Raw genomic sequence first — 18,814 nt, forward strand, 5'->3', positions numbered from 1 at the left:
TACTGGTGCATGTGTGCCGAGGGCATTGACTGAAGGTGCTCTGAAATATTAAAGGGCGTATGGAGCGCCAGGATTCTGACTGAAGTGCCACCTATTTCAGTGCCACACACAGACACAATGGAAAGCCCAAAGGTGAACAAATTTAGCCAAAAAAGCTTCAAATGCTTCAAATTGTTTGTGGCACAAGAAACGGGAGAGGGGGTATCCTATCCCAAAACTGTGGGATATTTCCTCCATCCCCAGGATTTACGTGAATGGTTATGGCCTCTGTTCGAAAGTCTTGCCGAAAGGTTATGGCCCTAGCGCGTTGTGAACGATTACTCAATAGAATACAACCTCGTGCTTCGTTTTGAAACAAAGGCGTTGTAGCACTGGCAAACTGTGGGGAGTATATTTGGGTCAATCTCATCGTTTGCTTCATAATATTATGACAGTAGTGCACGATGTTTTATTTCTCCCAACGCGTAGACGGGCAGCGAATAAGCAAGTAACTTCAGGATTCCATAATTTGAGTCGTGTTAAGCTGAGGCTTTCAGGGGGATTGAATAACCATAGCGTCGTGTATATGCGTGGTCCTTCTGGAGCAATTATACCCTTCTATTCCGGCTCGAATGGCATAGAGGCAAGAAATAAAGACGATCGGCATTTCTGCCTTGCCAGTCCGTTTTGGAGTATTATAGGGTAAGCATGTTAGCGATGCCAACCCGCTTAATAATTTTAACCGTGGAGGTAGAGGAAGCGAATATGCATCGTGAGTGCATCATTATCCGGTTGAAGGACAAAAATGTGAACTTGATGGTGTGTATGCTCCTCAATGACTAAACTTAATTTGGCGCACTGGATTTCCTTCCTTTTCTTTATTTTTTATATTACATGGATTTTATTAACATAAGCCGTGACCTATCATTGTGGAACGGTAACGATCCTTTGTCTCGGCACACACACCGATCCATTATACTCGTGCTGTATCATGTGTCACAGATGAGGGTTGTAGATATAACCATGGAAACGATGGGGGGGGGCATGGCGTTGCTAGATCTCGTGCTGTTGGATATGTACTCCCGATGAGCCCTACGAGAGCTGCGTAGGCTATGCGTCGCATCCGAGCGTGCGAGGCGTGCCTTATCACGGATGGGTGGACTTCGCACTCTGTATGCTAAAGCCAGCGCAGATAATGTAGTGGGATTCGGATTAATCAACTATTATCGTGGAGGGGAGATGCAAGGTTTGATACCTGTGTAACGTATTCCGAAAACAACCCGCTGGTCGTGCGCAAATAAAAGCAATAAGCCTATGGTTTTGTCGAGGAAATTGATGGTCACCTCTCGATTCGTCTTGGCGCTTTTATTCATTATTTGATGGTCGCTGTTGAGGCGCACGATGGCAGACAAGACAGTGGAAGTGTCGACAGTTAGCCAGCACACCGTGGTGACAGCGTCCACGACCACCACGGCAAACCTGCAGGGGAACAGCGCCGCTGGCGCAAAGTGCACCTGCGACATGAGCTTTCTTCGTTCCCTCCAGGGCATCACGAAAATGGCAGAAATCGTAAGTGTGGGAGAGTGTATTTTGGGTACCCGTGTGCAATAGATCTGAACAACCAAAACTTGCAGGGGGTTGAGTGGGAACCTCTAGTGGATGAAAGGAGGTTCTATTTTTGATTTTGACATTAATTGTTAATAATTAACTTTTTCCCTGCTTGTATCCCTGTAACAACCTCAAACAGCCGGAGAGTAATTAGTCATTACGGTATGGGTGAAGTGAAGGCAGAAATTAAATCACACGACCAGCTAATTTCCACCAGAAATGAAAGCGTGTTCTTTCCTTGGTGAACGAGAAGAAGAGTGAACCTGAAATTGCTCACATATTGTTATTCCTTTTCCTTCAAGGCTATGAAACCCAATTTAGATGCTAACCAGCTTTTGTTACTGACCGTAGGGTTGCCTTCTTTAAACCGAAAATCGGTGCAGGTGAAAGGTCGGCTATTATGAATGCTTTACCTGTATAGCACCCACTCCATTATTTGAAAGGCGTTTATATAGCCTAAATCCAAAATAAAGCTTGCTTACTTAAATCTAGGTTTTTCATGAACTGACTGCCACGCGTTGCGTCAGTAATGCCACACCAAGATGCTGGACAGTGGCAGTGTTTTTTTTAAATCCTAATTTTACTTATTCTAAGAGAAGCCACACAACAGTGGTGTGTTGTACAGCTTTAAGCTAAAATGACCAAGAAACAGCCATAAAATGACGATGCGTAGAATGGACATAAAAGGAAAACGGGTCGTGAATTTCCTTTAAAATCCATTACATAGGTCTTTTCAAGTCTCGCACACATGGCTGATTTCTGGGATTCGAGACCTTCACATCAGGGATGACGAAAGGAAATTAATTAAATGAAACTGGGCCGAGGTAATGGGATCTTTCCCATGTTTAACATAACAACGTGCCCTCAGCAACAATGTCAAAATCGATTGCATGATCTCCACGAGTTTGCCATCATGTATGCACGCGGTGACCGTGAACCTCACAGGCGGGTTTACTATACACAACTAGACACGCCGAGAGGCTGAAACGTATTATTCATGCATGGCGACAACGGCTGGCGACATGCATCCGCTTCTACCCCATCGTCATTGTACAGTGTACGGAGCGTGGCTGATGATCGGTAGTTGGAAGTTTGAGTGATTCATGCCAGCATCGTTTTATGCCCAAAAGACCACATTCAAGCCATCTGGGCGAAATACTCATTTATATGAAAAACAAAGATATACGTTGGGTAAGGGCAAACCTGTTATATATAATTAGCATCTCCCCAACGCAAAAATACATCTTGAAAATAGTTCGCAGTACCCGCTGCTTCATTTGACTCGGACCGGCCAGCCGATCCCGGCAAGCTCGGTGGTCGAGTGGTTAAGACATCTGCACTAGTAAGCAGGAGGTCGTGGGTTCGAGTCCCACCCGAGTAAGCTTGTGAGGTTTTTTCGCAAGCTCTCGGACAAGCACTGAGCATACAGTGCTTATTAATATACGTTGGGTAAGGGCAAACCTGTTATATATAATTAACAAAGAAAAACCAAAGCCATACAAATTGAAGCACAGATTACATAACGAGGGGGGATTATCCCCGAAAAAATGAAGCACCTCTTCAAGGAATGTTTCGACATAGCTTCACCAAAGTTCCCCTTTCAGAAATTTGTAGTGGAGTTCTTGCATAATTTGATACCATGGAAAGTGTTCGTAAGTCTTATTTAAAGCACATTCAAAATGTGCACATTGCTCGCATATTAAAAACGTAGAAAGGAACAGAGCTTCTTTCACCACACATTTTAAAGTTTAAATGTTTTCCATTTGACCCGTTTGTTAATCCAGTGACTTAGGAGGAGGGGTCTGCCATTATTTTATCAATTAGACCAATCTTTTTTTTACAACATTACCACGATAAGCTCTCATTGTCATTTTAGGTGCTGTCACTGGTTGCCTTCATAGTCATGTTGTCCTCGCGCTCCGATCTTCGTAATGCTGGCCTCAACTTCTTTCTCTTCGTTGCCATAGCTGCTGTGTTGGTATCCTCACTCTGCTTAGCGCTGCTTTCTACCCGCCTGCACCTTAAGGTGCCTCTTCCCTGGAATCTTGTGGTAAGCAAAGCAGTCATCGTTGTGAAAAAGAACAGCAGCTTTTGAAATAATTGGCTCTGTGCATTTGAGTTTCAGTGCCAAAGTCATGCATCTGTCTACCCGCCTGTACCTCAAGGCGCCCCTTTCCCAGAACCTCGTAGTAAGCAAAGCGGCCATAGCGCAAGAACAGGCGTTCAAACTTGACCCTGTGTATCATCAGTTTCAGAGCCATAGCATTTCGAACCAAACGTTGTTGCCGATGAAGGGTGAAGTTTTTGAAAACTTGCCCGTCCAGCGTATAAAATGGTTACCAATAATAAACAAAAGAAAAGTCTTGAGGTGTCTCCTTAAATTAGTGGCGATTCAATTAACATGCGGTGTTTCGTTGTGCCTCTTTGTCTCTTTCTCTTGCTCAGTTCGCCGGACTCTACGCCATTATGTTCCTCGTGTATTTCATTGCATTCATCCTCGCCGCTGTGAATGCCATTGACGCCAAACATGGATCTGCTGTGGTAAGATCACTGTAATGGTGGACAGTGAAGAATGGGCCAATACGGGCGATTCCCAATAGTGCGCCTCCAAGAGTTTGCAACGCGTTGGCCAATCACAACGCTCGAAATTTGTCGACTCTTTCTACTGCCGCGCACTGGGTGGACAAGTTTCGCACACTGGAAACCAGATTTCAGATAAAAACAGCACTGGGTGTCGCTGGGATTTTTTCCAGGGGGCAAACACTTTTTTTGGGGGGGGGGCTGATTTCCAGAGGTGGGGGGACACTCATCGGCAACAAGCTAATAAACCAACAGTAAAAGAGGGTCAATTGTTGTTTTTCCCTCAGCAACTTAGTTATTTTCATGATCTCTGATCTCTTTTTCCTTATTTCTTTTACTTCTCGCTTTTTATTTTTCAATTTTCTCCCGGGAAGCGCCCCCGTGTCGTACCCTTGCAAAGCCCATGCACAGAATGAGCAGAAGAATGTGTCACGAAAACGCAACACACTACTTCAATCATAATGCATAATGTCAAGCAAATTTTCTCCGCAGAATGTTGGTTCCATTGGCTTGCCATATGTGATTTGCGATGAAATTTCCAGATTTTGAGACACACATGGGCTGGTTAAATACCGAAATTGCAAATATTAACCTGCACCCAATGCCTTTTATTCCTTAAGAAATGTTTACACTGAAACATTTTAAGTTTCCTCTTTTCCAGACCCTTGGATTCTTTGCGTGTGTGGCCTACTTTGGCAGTCTGTTCTTCGCTGTACAGGACTGGCGTCTAAATCGGCAGATGACCCAGGAATCCCAAGGTGCAACAGGGACGTACACAGAGCAACATGACACACCTCCTGCTTACGAAGCCTCCTACTGAAGGGACGAAGCAGAGACGTCACTGTGGGGAAGTTTCTGGAGGTACCTGGGGTACACGCATTAAAGGGCCACTAATAGCAATCAAACTTTGGCTTCTACTGTAGACTGTACGCATTTAAAGGTTTCAATGGGGATGGGGCGGCCAGGGGGGTAAGGTCAACCGCTGAGGGAGGGAGCCCAAATGGTCGCTGCCCTCTTGATCCCTCTTGTGTATAGTTCATGCCACTGCGATGAAGCAATCTAAAAAATCTCGTTGTCGAGGCTCACGCCTCTGTAAGTCATTTCTACCAAACGCGGGTGTCGTTTTAAAAGGAAGAGAGGAGGCCGCGAAATTGTCGACAGACGCCAGCGATAGGGAAAGACTTGGCCGCATAATTTTCCATGAAGTTGCCGACCACTGAAACTGGGGGATACCATTTAATGTGGGGGCGCTTTTCGGAGTGGACGGTTCTACATGCACCGAGTCTCACACCGGGCGGTGCTGTTCATGGTAGCCTCTCTCATACCGAGTCTTTTCCATAATTATTCTGCTGAGAATCGTTTGATACTGCCAGCCTTCTTAAATCACAGGTATACTGCAACACATGCAGTTTTTGCAGTGCAGCCAACGCTGCTTAACAAGTTTTGGTCCACACTTCTCAGTCACGAGCTACATCCATTTTTTTCTTGTTAGTTTGTGAAGAAGGATAGTGGCTCCTTCCATTCAGATGTTTGCTCTCTTTTAATTATTGATAAGAGGAAATATTTCCACGAGAATCTCTATGAATTGCTCAGAATAGCCACTGGAAATAACTGTCAAGGCGTTATGACTTAGTACATGCTTCGAATTTATTCAAGCATGCAAAATACCATGGTTCAATTCAGAAAGGCCTTATCGAAGCCTGAAAAGCGAAATGGAAAAGTTTGAATTACTGTGCGCTAAAACATCACTGTTATTTTAAGTTATGAGTTTTTGCGTTTTTGCTAAGGTTTAAAATACTGCCGTCTTTAAATAAGCCATGGTATTTAAGTGACCATCTTGAAGATGACGAGTTTGCGTTCACGTCGTTCTCGATGTTAATATCACGTTTGAAAAATTTTATTTCAACATCTCGTGGACTGAGGGCCAAATAACATAAATGTTACAATAAAAAGTGATAAAATGGTCATCCATAAAAACTGCACACCAAAGCCAAAACAAAATATTTCGAAAAACATACATTCACACAAGCAGGTCTCATTATCTAAAAACAAATTTTCTAAAAGAAAAGAGCAAGAATTATGGTTTTTGCTTGTTTAAAAGAAAGGTACGGGACTTTCCTTGAAACGGGTAGTTCTGGAACGAATTTTAGAAAATTCCCACCTGTTTCTTAAAATGTCTTCCATGATCTTCAAGTCTGGTCGGCGGTAGCAAACAGCAAGTGCGAATGTTGTTACCCAGTAAGTCGAACAGAACCCTCAAAAGTTTCGCCCATTATTTCCCATTTTCATTAGGGAGCCAAAACAGGTACTATGCAGCAGAAAAAGGAATTCCGTTTGCATTTTCTGCGCGCAAACTAACAGAATTACCATGGACTCATTTTGTGTGATCCGGTCCTATATGAAAAGGTGTGGGCTCGGATCACGGTATACACTCCGAATAGGCCAAGTTTCCTGTAGCTGCTATTCTAAAGCGAAAATGGTAACAAGTTACCTTTGTATAGTCGTAATGATAACAATATAGGGAAAATCTCAGTCGTTCAGTGATAGGATTATAAAACAGGATTATTAAATTATGTGTACAAGCTTTAGTTATACTTTTGCATAAAATATGATTAAAGGAAACATGCAGTGATATCTGGCTCAACTTATTTTCATGCATACTACTCTGTGGTACAACAATATACGAACAAGATGTAAATGCTTGTTTTCACTGGAAGTGAAAGGGAGGGGACATAGGTTTTCAGTGAGTGTCAAAAATACTTTAATCAACGTATGCACTGGGGGCGCTGTTTTCATATTATCAGAGCTGTGGTTGTCATTCAAAGAAGTCCTTGTCAACAGAGCGAAAGACCAGTACAAAAATCAGTCTTTCAAACTCCCCCACCAACAATGTTTTGAAGAAATAGTAGCCACTCCTATTGGCAAAGTAAGTGTTTAACATGAAAACCAAGTATCTACTCCAAGCAAATGAAGAAAAATGTGATACATAATTGAATACACAAACCTCAGAAGACACTCCTGTTCTCCCTTGAATGACATCAGGCTTTGGCTTATGAATATGGAAATCGTCCCTAGCATAAATTTTAAATGCTGAAATTGTTCCCTTTTATTTCTGCAAAGGCGGGAAGTCATTGTAACATGTAATTGTGATACGTGTATTCGGCCATGATCTCACTACATGTACGCAGCTCTTAACATACGTGTATAAATTTGGGTTTATGGTTTGTAGAATCCGTCGTCCTTTCCTCCGCAGTTAATCAACGACCTCAAATACAAGTTTGTACATTTGCACTTCCCGCTGATTGTTATTTACACAATTTTTGTGCAGAGTGGATTTTTTTAAATGTTATCAGCCTCGTCTGTTATCCATTGTAATATTCCAAATATCCCTAATGTGCTTTCTCAAGCCAAACCCTTATGAGTTTGTTCGATCTGTTTCGCTTAGACTGGTTTTCATGAACGGGAAACCATGCAGTATCCAACGAGGTAAACGGAAACTTCCAAGAGGAAAACCTTCATACAACTAGCATTATGAGCATTGCTTGAGTATTTAGGGGCTATCATTTCATATATGAAAAAAAAAGATTCGCAATACGTTTACTCAAGCAAACCTAGAATTTGTGCAATATTTCTTCACAAGTTGCAAAACATATGTAGATTTTTGAAAGGTATCAGCACATTAGATTATTTTGGGTAGCCTTTGTTGCAGCCTTTGGTGCAAAAAGCTTTTGGTACATAAAGAAATAATGTATTTCATCTTCCTTTATCTGCATCTAATTAAAATGAACTTAATATTCGCTTTAAATTTTTAGGTACAAAATACAGCTTTATCGTAACGGTACATTTTCAGTGTTTTCGAGTACTTTGCAGCTTGTTTCTGGTGTGTAATTATGTTCGCTTGGTTTTAGCCCGCTGTTTTTGTGTTGAAGAAATACGGTAATGTATTTACTATGGGGACAAATCAGCGTCAACTCTATTATTACCACGCCTTTTAAAACAGCTGCAACAAGCTATCTTAAACCCTTGCCTGAACTTCTTGTATTTGAACTCGTAGATTATCGGGTTAATGACGGAATTCAAATAGAAGGCAAAATTACTAATTCCTCTAAAATAAATATATCTTGTTGAACCACAGAAGGCAAAAAGGGCGTTGTCTGATGGATACAGACAAATAAGACTGTTAATGTAACTTGGTGTCCAAAGAATAATTTGAGCTCCTACGACAATTGTCAGCATGTTGACCAGACGCTGTCTAGCAATTACCAGATCGTAGGCTGCAGCCCTTGCATGCTGCAGGTTTAGTGCATTGGCTTGTCTTTTGAGAGTGACTTGCATCTTGTAGTAGGCAAAACTCATCGACATTATGGGTATTAGAAAGGAAATGAGAAACAAGAATACACCTACAGAAACTGGATATATCAGGCTGGGATATCCAAATTCTAAACAAGCCTTGTCAGGATCCTTGCTGGATTCTCTTGAGAAGAGAAGAGGGGTAGAAAAAAGAAACGATGTCGTCCAAGACAGAGCAATCAGAAATGTCATCCTTGTAGCTGTGAGTTTCCTTTCATATTGTAATGGATGTACTATGGCGACATACCTTTCTAATGTTACCACACAGAGATTGTAAGCTGATGCGCAAGAGAAAGCCCAGCTAAAATAGCGAGATGCCAGGAGTCGACAGAAAAGTTCTTTCCCACCAACGTTTGTAGGAACAATTCGAATCAGTGCAAAGTTTTCATGCACAGCAAGGCAATTAAACACTGAATACAGACAAAGCAGTGTATCGGCCACTGCCAAATTCACCAGGAGGTAGTTGGCCCTATTGTGCAGGAATTTGACGCGTAGAATCACGAAGCACACTAAGAGGTTTCCTATGAAACCAACGACTCCTTCCAGTGCCGTGAGCAGACAGATCCACTTACCCGGTGTTGAGCCCTCCACTCCACGCGTTGCGTTCATTGCAGAATTGTTTGTTGTCACTTTTCCATGAAGAGACAACTCTGAGTTGATATTGTAAAATCAGGTTGTTGATCTGTAAATTACAGGGCTTTTAGTTCTCACGGCATCCTCCTCCTCTGCGATGAGATGCGCCACCCCGAAGAGAAAGTGTGAAGTCGGAATTAAATGGAAAGTAGTTCTCAGCCGCTTTCCCGTCAGCTTTCTACAGTTTTTAACACACCGCTCATGTGAAGATAAACATATGATGCACGTGTACTTTGACATTGGAGCGTTAATGAAATCCTTAGTATTTTAAAGTCGACCAGAATATGGTCACAGCTACAACTTGAACGATCGACATCAAGTTGCATAGTTGCTTGATCGTCCCATCTGGTCTCTTGGTTGCTGCCAAGGAGTCGAACGATATTTTCCAGTATAGGCAGTGGTTATCCCAATTCCTCAAGTCAGAGTAGGCAAGTTGGTCATCACCATTGCTGGCTGTGTGGACTGATCAGTTCTCCTTTTATGCTCACTCTGGGCAACTACTATGCTCTGCGCAGTGCCCCGAGCCGGACCAGCCTAAATGCAATAGCGTAGAGGATGGTCAATGGCTACTGCACCTTGACACTTGATACTTCACCGCAGGATTCGGAAATAGAGCCTGGCAACGGCTGTCTGGTTGTCACAGAAGCGCTGTCCTCATATTCGTTTTTTTAATTGAAAGACCGATGGGCACGGTTCATTTCATTGCTGACCAACATAACGAATAGCGCAGAGTAAACATCTTAATGAAAATGGAGTAGCTGAATGCATGCGCGTAAATCTCGGGGAATGAGACGCGTCCACGTTTTGACCAGTGGGGGATGGGCTCCCTTCCCACTTTTTCGTGATGAGAAAAAAAATTAAGGAGGTTTGTGAAGAATTTTTCAGACGTCCCATTCATCAAAATGTATTCAGTAGCGCCATGGACTTAAGTCATTCGGGGATGGGGGTACATTGCATCACGATTGATGCATTGCACTTAGACCCTGCCGATATTGAATTAAAAGATTTTGAACAAGCTGCGTAAATGTGACCTGTCGCCAGAAAGTGAGCTAGCACTTGGAGTTTTTAAAAATTGAAAAATTGATATTTTTCACTTCAGTAGAACCAAAGCTTTCCAATTGTATAATTGTATGCGGCTTTGCGTCTTTGTTTTAAACCAAACTCCCAACTTGACCCCCCCTTCAATTTTAGATTTTGAATTGTTATAGGAAATAGCCGAGTGCAACTCTACGCTCATTTTTTTCGTCAGGGGTCACAAAACAGATGATCCATAGATGACTGCTGGAACCAACACTAATTTGCTGTCAGTCACCGTATCCGTGCTGAGTTATTTGAATGATGCAAGTGACAGTAGACAAGCTGAATATGATTGTTCATAGCAGATGGTCAACGTTCACCTGATGGTCAGCAATAGTTGTTCGTCTAATGCCATATCGACCATCGGTTAATATTTGTGCTTTGTGAAACAGAGACTCTCTGTAACTACAGTAAAAGAAACCACTCTTTGAAAAGATGTTTTATACTCGTTTTCGTGTAATCTACTATTTTATAAATGAAGCTGGCATCTTTTCGAGTGATTTTTCTCAGTCTCTTGCTTAGAGTGCCACCAATCCCAAACACCCGGTTGCAGTTGTTCCTACAGACCTTTTTCCTGTGATGTCACGATCGTGCTGGACCGCGATGTGTTGTGATGGTGATCTACTTATTCAAGATGAACTAGTCAAGCATGCAGGGTTTGCAAGTGCGCTTGCACGTGGTTGAAGCTGCCCGTGGGAATATTTACGATCACCGTGGCCAAGGCGGTCCACACGTGGTGCTATTGTTAACATTTAGTGCAATTCAGTCACGTGGGTGAAAAAGTCCATGGACTGTTTTGAACAGTCAGTTGTATTACGTGTATAATTATAACCCGGTTTGGTGGACACAATGCCAGTCCAACAGCTTGAGCAGGTTGAATTGAGGTTCAAACAATAATACATGTTCAAATCTAAGCCCCACGCCCTCTCCACAAACCCCGCCCACAACCATCTCCACCAACACTGAACACTGCATCCATACAGCAACTCCTGAGACTGTTTGAGGGTCTGGGGTTAGTTTACTCGGCTTTGGCTAGCTTTGCACACGTGCATGTATAAGTTTACTCCTAGCTCAAGCCGTTTATTGATTAACTCTTTTGCTTGGTGTACAATTTTTTTTTTCATTCATATACAAAGTGCATGCTTATGAAGCCACACTGGAATGTAGTCGATACCTTCAGTGGATTGCAGTTTGTACGGAGAGAATTCTGTGTACGGATGACACTACGATTCGCTACAGTGACCTATCTGAAAGCAATAGAATGTCCCGAAGAATTTCGGCAGAGAAAAGATTTTGATATGCACTTACAAACAAACTTGTTTTTATACCAGTCTATCTCGTAGGGTTTGCGCACAGGGTGTCAAGTGACTTCCATATGTTAGATTCTTGCCAACATATTAATAATATTTATAAGTGAATGAAAGGAGGGCTCCACTTTAAATGGAAGGTTGTAATCGCAACAGACAATGTTAGCACTGCAAATCGAAACATTTAGAGCGAACACCAATTGGTAGAACGTCTAAAATGCTGTACTGTAAGGATTGTTATAAAACAAATTTCATTGCATGGATAGTTTTGACAAGTAAAGGCAGTTGAAAATTGAATTTTGTCTGATTTCAGGGATGATGACCAATTCAATCCGATATTTTACATACCACGCTGAATCTGACCCGATCCAATTCTGATTCGGATCGGACAAGAAGTGCACTTCTGAAAAACCAACATTGAAAAATACAGCAACGCCGATCTAGTTTTACTTACATGATTCGTAGCCTGACAATATCCATTTTTCAGTACTACAAATTAGTCATGAAATCATCATGTTGTCACAGATATGAAAAACTGTTGACGCATATACTTACATGTACCTCCATGTCTTTAGGTGGGCAACTCAAGACTTTCTTAGCGCATGCAGGTAGGTACAGAATCATTTAATGTTCTTGGTGCTGTAGCTTTAGTCGAATAGCAACCAGCATAGACGTCTCTGTATTTTATAGGTCTGGTGAGGTGTGGTCAGGAGCAACACTCAATCACCGTGGATCCAAGCAGCTAATGTCATTAGTCGTGCTCGTATTAAGTTGTTCCTTTCTAAGTTTTCCCAGATGTCCTTGCTATGTTGTTTTCATCCCAACCGTTATGAGCTCGGACTATTTGTCTCGCTTAGACTGGTTTGAAACAGGAAACCAGTACCCAAAGAGGTCGGGCGTACTCATGCGGCTTTGTGTAACAAGCATGAACTAGACGCTATTCTCGTCCCTTTTGAAGTGGGTAACGCTATGTTTAATAATTTAATTTCAATTCCAAAAGATTAAAGAACAGCTGTGTTTTTGTTTAAAATAAAACTCTTTCGAAATTTGAAGAGGATGTTTGGTTATAACAACAAGAAGTGGGGTTTACAGCGAATTCGTCTGTCACACGTTTTTACCAAAAATTCATAAAAATGGTTTCGGACACAATGTTATTGCAAATAAGACTTACAAGTGTTTATAAGGTCAAAGGTTATACTGTTTATTGTTCATTTTATTACCAGCATAAGTGATACAGACACCTGTATAAGCCGTATGTACACCATCAATAATTGCTGTTCCTGCTAATTTTAAATACTGTTCACTAGCTGTTGGTGCTGAGTCTAGTCTGTTATTAAACCTGGAGCCTGGATACATATTGAAGTGAACACTGTCCGGTGTGTTGTTCTTGATTGTTTTTATCCTTATTGGCCAGCAGTAATATCCGCCCCCCCATGTCTACACCAACAGAAGTAATAGATCGCAAGTGCCTAACTGGAGTCAGTGAGTACCAAATAATGCACAACTTTGCGCAACCTTGCACTGGTAATTCTACAAATTTGGTCCTTCGAGCCGGATTATTTGGAAGACCTGACTGTCTTGTGTCAGGTGATTTGGCAGTCCCATCTCTACCTATTACCATTTGGATGCAACGCAGTCATGGACAGTGACTCTGCTGTTGTTACCACCCTGCAACAGTCCCCCAGTCTGTCCCAACTCCAGAGCTCTATCAGTAGCTCACAGGATATCTCCTGCCAGGATGCCCATCCTCACCTTGCATGACCTACAGATTCCAGGAGGCCACCTTCATTATTCAGTTGCAATACATGTAGGATCTCAAGTTCTGTCACATCACACTCCCCATTAGAACTGGCCTGGTGGTTGGCAGAGCAATAGTCATGTTAAGGGCTTCTGGAGCTTGCGAGGGTAGTGGAAAATTAGTGAGCGATGATTCACATTGAGTCAGAATCATTCCAGCAAATAGCCAACCTTGCACATGAGGCAGATAGATTTTGAGCTGAAGAAGGTGGGAAGCCAGGTGAATTGGAATTGCTCCTACAAGAACTTCAGGAGATGCAAGATATAGATATCTGGGAGAGAGAAGCTGAACTCCTTTAGAGTGACCAGAAAAGCTGAACACTGGACTGGGTTAATGGCAGCATAATTTCTGTTCCTAACCATTCTAGCCCCATTGTTTCTGCAAGTGAACCTGTAACAGTAAGTATGAGTTTCCATGGATCAGTGCAATCAAATTGGGGTTTTGTTGCTACTGTGGGGGGTAAGGTCACATGTTCCGCTGAGATAAATCCCTCAAGTGTTTTGCCAAGATTGTTTTCAGCCATCTATACCTTTGCTTGCCAGCCAACATCTGTGCCGTCAGAGCTGCAATCCTCAAAACCTGCATTTCTGTTCGGTGATAAAGGGGCAGCAAACTTGAATGTTACATCAGTGCCCATGGGGATTAGTCCATTGTCACTACCTTTCACTCTTTCTGTCTTAGTTACCTCAGCTACTCCACAGCCTATGTATGTAACAGATGGAAGACCGCAGAGTGCCCAGCCCGTGATGGTCTTGTCACCCGCTGATTAATCTCAAATAACAGGAGGTGTGATATTCCCCGGAGACAAGGCCGGGCCAACAGGTATCAAGTTGTCCAGGTCATAAAAACACTCACAGCAGGATCAGTCTGGTTGTATTAAATCAGCTAATCCCAACCTGAGTGATTCAAGTGATGCTTGTACCTCATCTGATGATGATTCTCATTGCACCTGCAAGTAGAACAAGCGTAACAGCAAGGTGTCTCCTTCCCAAGCCACCAGACGCGTTCCTGCAGTGTACCACCTACATACGGGTACGGCATGCTCAGGGACAGCTTACCCAAACTTCACATCCGTAAGTTTGACGAAGAGCATAACATCCAACAATATGTAACATTCAAATCACTATGGGACAGCATAAAGAACAAAACCGAGTGTGGGTTGCCAGAAGCTACCAAGTTTGCTTATTTCAGAAGTCACCTAGGTGGGCGTCCATTGGCCATGGCAGATAGAAATCTCTACCACAGTGAAGCAATTTGATAAAGGTTTTGGGGAACCTGAAAGAGTTGTACAGGGCTTGCTAATTCAACTGGAGACGCATTCTCAGCTCTCATACAATGACTGGACTGGGCTGCGAGACTTCTCTGATGAGGTAGCCACAATGATTGAGACTTCCAAGAAATTGGGCTTTGAGGTGGAACTGAGACATCACAAGTATGCTGCTGAACTGGCCAAGAAACCTCCAGAGCAGCTTCATACAGATTTCTTGTCTAAGAACCGTGACCTACATACATATCCTCATGGAGCATCTCAGCCTATGGTTGAAGAAGAGTGGTCCCGTTGGGCTAATACTTCTAGAAAGGTCAGAGGTCAAGTCCAACAAGGGCTCAGGCCAGAAACAGTACCGTGTCACTTAGCGGCACCAAAAAGGGCCTGCAACTCGTACTCTATCATCAGCAAAGACATATGTAGCCAAGACTCTTTCACCAAAATCTGAGGGAGCCACTGTACTGAGTGCCAAGGTTGCTGCACAGAAATCAGCAGCAGTTGGAGTAGCTGATGGTAGTTCAGCAAACTCGGCAGCCAAAAGAGCAACTTGTCTGTTCTGCCAGGTCAGTGAGCCAGGTCATTATCTGGAGACGTGTGACAAATTCCTGAAGTTGAGTCAGGATCATCAAAAGTTGAACTAGCTAAAGGAAAACAGCTGATGCTTCAAGTGTGGCAAGAAACATTGCAAGGACCGCCAGTGCAAGGAGTGTGAGGGTGATCACCGAAACAGCTTGCATGAAGTGGCTACAATGTCAGTTGCTAAACAAAAGGTTGTTGCGCTGTGTACAGGATTTGGCAATAAACCCCTGAGTCTTGACTACGAACTTGACGTCTTGATAAAGACTGTTACACTTACAGTCCAGGGGGTAAGTTAGAAACCTTTTGGGTCCGAGATGAATGTGCAGCGAGGACTATGATTGTTCCTTGGGCTGTAGAAAGACATCATATTGCATAGAAAGAGGAAACTCTTAGAGTTGACACGGTCATGGGAGACACCAACTGGGCAGGCAAATGTGTGACTTTGCTTTGTCGCTGAGAGGAAATGCGTTACAGCGTTTTGGTTGAAAGGTTGCAATCAAAGTGGCCACATCTGAGGAACATACCTCTGTTCTCTGCCGATCGAGTGAAACCAGGGGTGTTAATGGGGGCTGATAACATTGAGTTGACCCTCTTATCTGAAGTGCGCACTGGTCCCAAGATGAGATCTCCAGTTACTGTTAACACACTTTTGGGGGGACAGTTCAGGGCAGGCAGGGCTTGCAGTATTCCAGAACCCTACCTGAGAGCAAGCAGATCTTATTCACGACGTGTCAAGACTGTGAGCACGAGTTCCGCCATATGATGGACCTGTTCATGGCCATCGATAGGTTGCCAAATGTCAACTCAAAGAACGTAACCTGCTCAAAAGAGGACATGCTGGCAATCCAGATTTTTGAGGAAAACACAGCTTGTGTGCAGGTGGATGGAATCCGACGTCTACAAACCCCACTGCTGAGGAAATTCGGTAAGAGATCTTCCACCTGGTACTCCAGTTTCTTCTTGCATTGGCCCGTTCGCACCAAAGGAAGACATTTGCAGACCCTGCCTTGGCTGAGTATTGTCAGACATACATGCAGAGGTCGGGAGACCAAGGGCATGTCCAGTATTTCGGTCCTGTGGAGGACATGACGTCTGATACCTTAAGATTGTACATACCCTGTCATGGGTGGTTTTCAATTGTTCCTTCACCTATGCAGGTCAGAATTTGAATGAGGTGTTATTGATACAGGCCCCACTCAGGGTCCATCCTTGCTAGAAGTGCTCGTGCGTTTTCGAGGGAGACGAGTGGCAGTGTCAGGAGACATTACAGCTATGTTTCATCAGGTGGTGCTATCCCCTGCAGGTTCAGGTTCTTGTGGTGGGATGAAAATTGAAGAAGTGGATTGTTGCAGAGAGAATGGTATTGCCCTTCGGTGCTGCGTTTAGCCCTTGCTGTGCAACATTTGCCTTGTAGAGGCATGCCAAGGATTCCAACCAGGAGCATCTTCCCGTCAACGCCAACCACCAGACACTTACCAGGTACAAGCAAATGTACCTAATGGATCATTAACAGTAGAAGATGAGAATAAGGTCAAGAAATCAATCTTCTGTGGTCTAACAATGATTGTGTGGTTGGTCCAGTGGCAGATGTAGACTTACGTGTCTCCAATGGTTGGGCGGGTCTAGTGGATGCAGTAGGAAATGAGGGTTATGCCCAGGAAAACATGAATCTCATTGTACCCAGTCCGAATCACATTTGTGAAGTAGAATGTCAGCTGCTGCGGCGAGCCCAACAGGAAAGTTTTCTAGAAGAACTTGCCGCTCTACATGCTGGAAAGCCAGTACATCATTCCTGTCACGTGCTTGGTCCAGAAATTGACCTTCCAGCAAACTTATTCGAGTCGGTGGCCGTCTCAAAAGTTTGCCAAAAGATGCCTCAGGGTCCTTAGACCCTCACCCTGTAGTCCTTGATCCTCATCACCCAGTGACCAAACTTCTTAACAATCAGGCGGATGAGCACTTCAGCCACCAGGCCAGGACAGATCAGGTATTTGTCCATCTAAGGAGAACGTTTTGGATCTTGCGTGGGCGAAGTGCAGTAAAGGGTATTCTTAGCAGTTGTGTTCAGTGTCAACGCTGGCGCAAAAAACCGGAGGTCCTTTGTATGCCAGATCTTCCCAAGTGACGATTTAGGTTGCACAAGCCACCTTTTTGTTCAATCGGAATGGATTGCCTTGGACCTATGATGGTCAAAGTCGGAAGGAGTGATGAGAAACGCTGGGGTCTACTATTCAAGTGTTTGACGACTAGGGCTGTTCATTTGAAGTTGGTGGCTAATATGGATACTGACCATTTCCTTATGGGGTATCTGTGTTTCGCCTCCCGTCGAGGGGTACGGTATGAGTTGGTTCGTGATTGTGGCACCAGCTTTAAGGTTACAGACACTGAGATCCATAATTCTCTTAGGGAGATAGAACCAGCTTTGGTGGGGAAACACTCCAAGTTTAAAGTTTGTGTTTGATTTAACCCCCAAATACCCCCATTTTGGTGGGACCTGGGAGCAAGATGTTCGCTCTGTGAAGGGGGATTTGAGAGCTGTGCGCCAGGACCGTACTGTTCCAGAGCCAGTTCTACATACAGTCCTCGTTGAGGTGGAAGGTGTTGTAAATTACTCTTAACATGTTGCTGATGGGGAGGCGGGACCCTGCCTTGCCAATGGTTGTATATGATGTCTCTGAATTGAGGGGATGACGCAGTTGGCGACATAGTCAGATACTGGCCAACCAGTTCTGGCGTCAGTTCATTTGTTCCTACCTTCCCACCCTATATACCCGCCAGAAATGGCTGCAGGAAGTGAAGAATCTTGTTGTCGGTGATGTTGTCATGATCATGGACCCCAGCTCACGAGGTCCCAATGGCCAGTTGACAAGGTGACCGAACTACTCCAATCTAGTGACGACCATGCCAGGGCTATGCGAGTTAAGGTTGGTAGTCGTGATTATAAACGCCCAGTAGCCAGTCTTTTCCGGTTGGACAAATACAGTGCAGATCCTCCAACCAATGAAGCTAACATGGTGCTAACTTAGTGTAGAGTTCCCTTTTGGCTTGTGACCAAAAGGAGCCTGCCCAAGGCAAGGTATACACACATATGTTTTTCAATTCGTTATTCCAGGTTTTGTCACGCTTTCTTGTGATCTACCATAGTTCCCGTTGGTGAAGTAAGCATTCAAATTTTCTTCCAAAATTTGAGGGCGGCCGTGTTGGAAGTTAAGCGCGCTCCCTTTTTGAGCTGCCATATTTTGAGGGATTGAAGTCTCAAATCCATTCTTATTTTTCTATAAAAGGGGCATCTTTGCCTGATTGAGTAAGTCACGTATTGCCATAATCATTATATTCAATGGTTGCATCTGTAAGAAACAGAATGGGTCCAGGAAACTTACACTTAAAGGAGATATTTATCAATATAATTGTTCTGTTTTATACCGATATGTGGCCCTAGGCCTCATTATGTACTGTATAGTAGTAGCGGTAAGTAACCAATACAGGGAATTTGTCACGTACTTACCCATGTTTTAACCATGATTTTGAAAAGTATCAGATGATAGTGTACTGCACCTTTCCACTCAAATTGGGAACCTCTGTTTTGAGTCATTCTCTTCAGTTTAGTACATGTACATGACTTGTCACACTGAAGGG

The 18,814-nt window shown here is 43.4% G+C and overlaps 2 protein-coding genes across 3 annotated transcripts; one reads left to right on the forward strand and one right to left on the reverse strand.

The window, feature by feature from the left end:
- Positions 1-1,077: 1,077 nt before the first annotated feature.
- LOC110975703 (CKLF-like MARVEL transmembrane domain-containing protein 4) lies at positions 1,078-12,896 on the forward strand. Of its 2 annotated transcripts, none has more exons than XM_087138272.1 (4): positions 1,078-1,548; positions 3,464-3,637; positions 4,033-4,128; positions 4,886-12,896. In XM_087138272.1, the coding sequence occupies exons 1-4, from the start codon at positions 1,381-1,383 to the stop codon at positions 4,985-4,987; spliced, it is 540 nt and encodes a 179-aa protein (XP_086994398.1). In that variant the 5' UTR covers positions 1,078-1,380; the 3' UTR covers positions 4,988-12,896. The 2 variants fall into 2 exon arrangements, with proteins under 2 accessions (XP_086994398.1, XP_022084102.1); XM_022228410.2 differs by having other exon boundaries at positions 1,084-1,548; positions 4,829-12,896.
- LOC110975702 (trace amine-associated receptor 7e-like) lies at positions 8,116-9,126 on the reverse strand. The gene has a single exon (XM_022228409.2). The coding sequence runs from the start codon at positions 9,124-9,126 to the stop codon at positions 8,116-8,118; it is 1,011 nt and encodes a 336-aa protein (XP_022084101.2).
- Positions 12,897-18,814: the final 5,918 nt, after the last annotated feature.

This window comes from Acanthaster planci, linkage group LG06 (genome assembly GCF_054643075.1).
Source record: "Acanthaster planci isolate LZ-2023a linkage group LG06, COTS_SCS, whole genome shotgun sequence".
Lineage (NCBI taxonomy): Eukaryota > Metazoa > Echinodermata > Asteroidea > Valvatida > Acanthasteridae > Acanthaster > Acanthaster planci.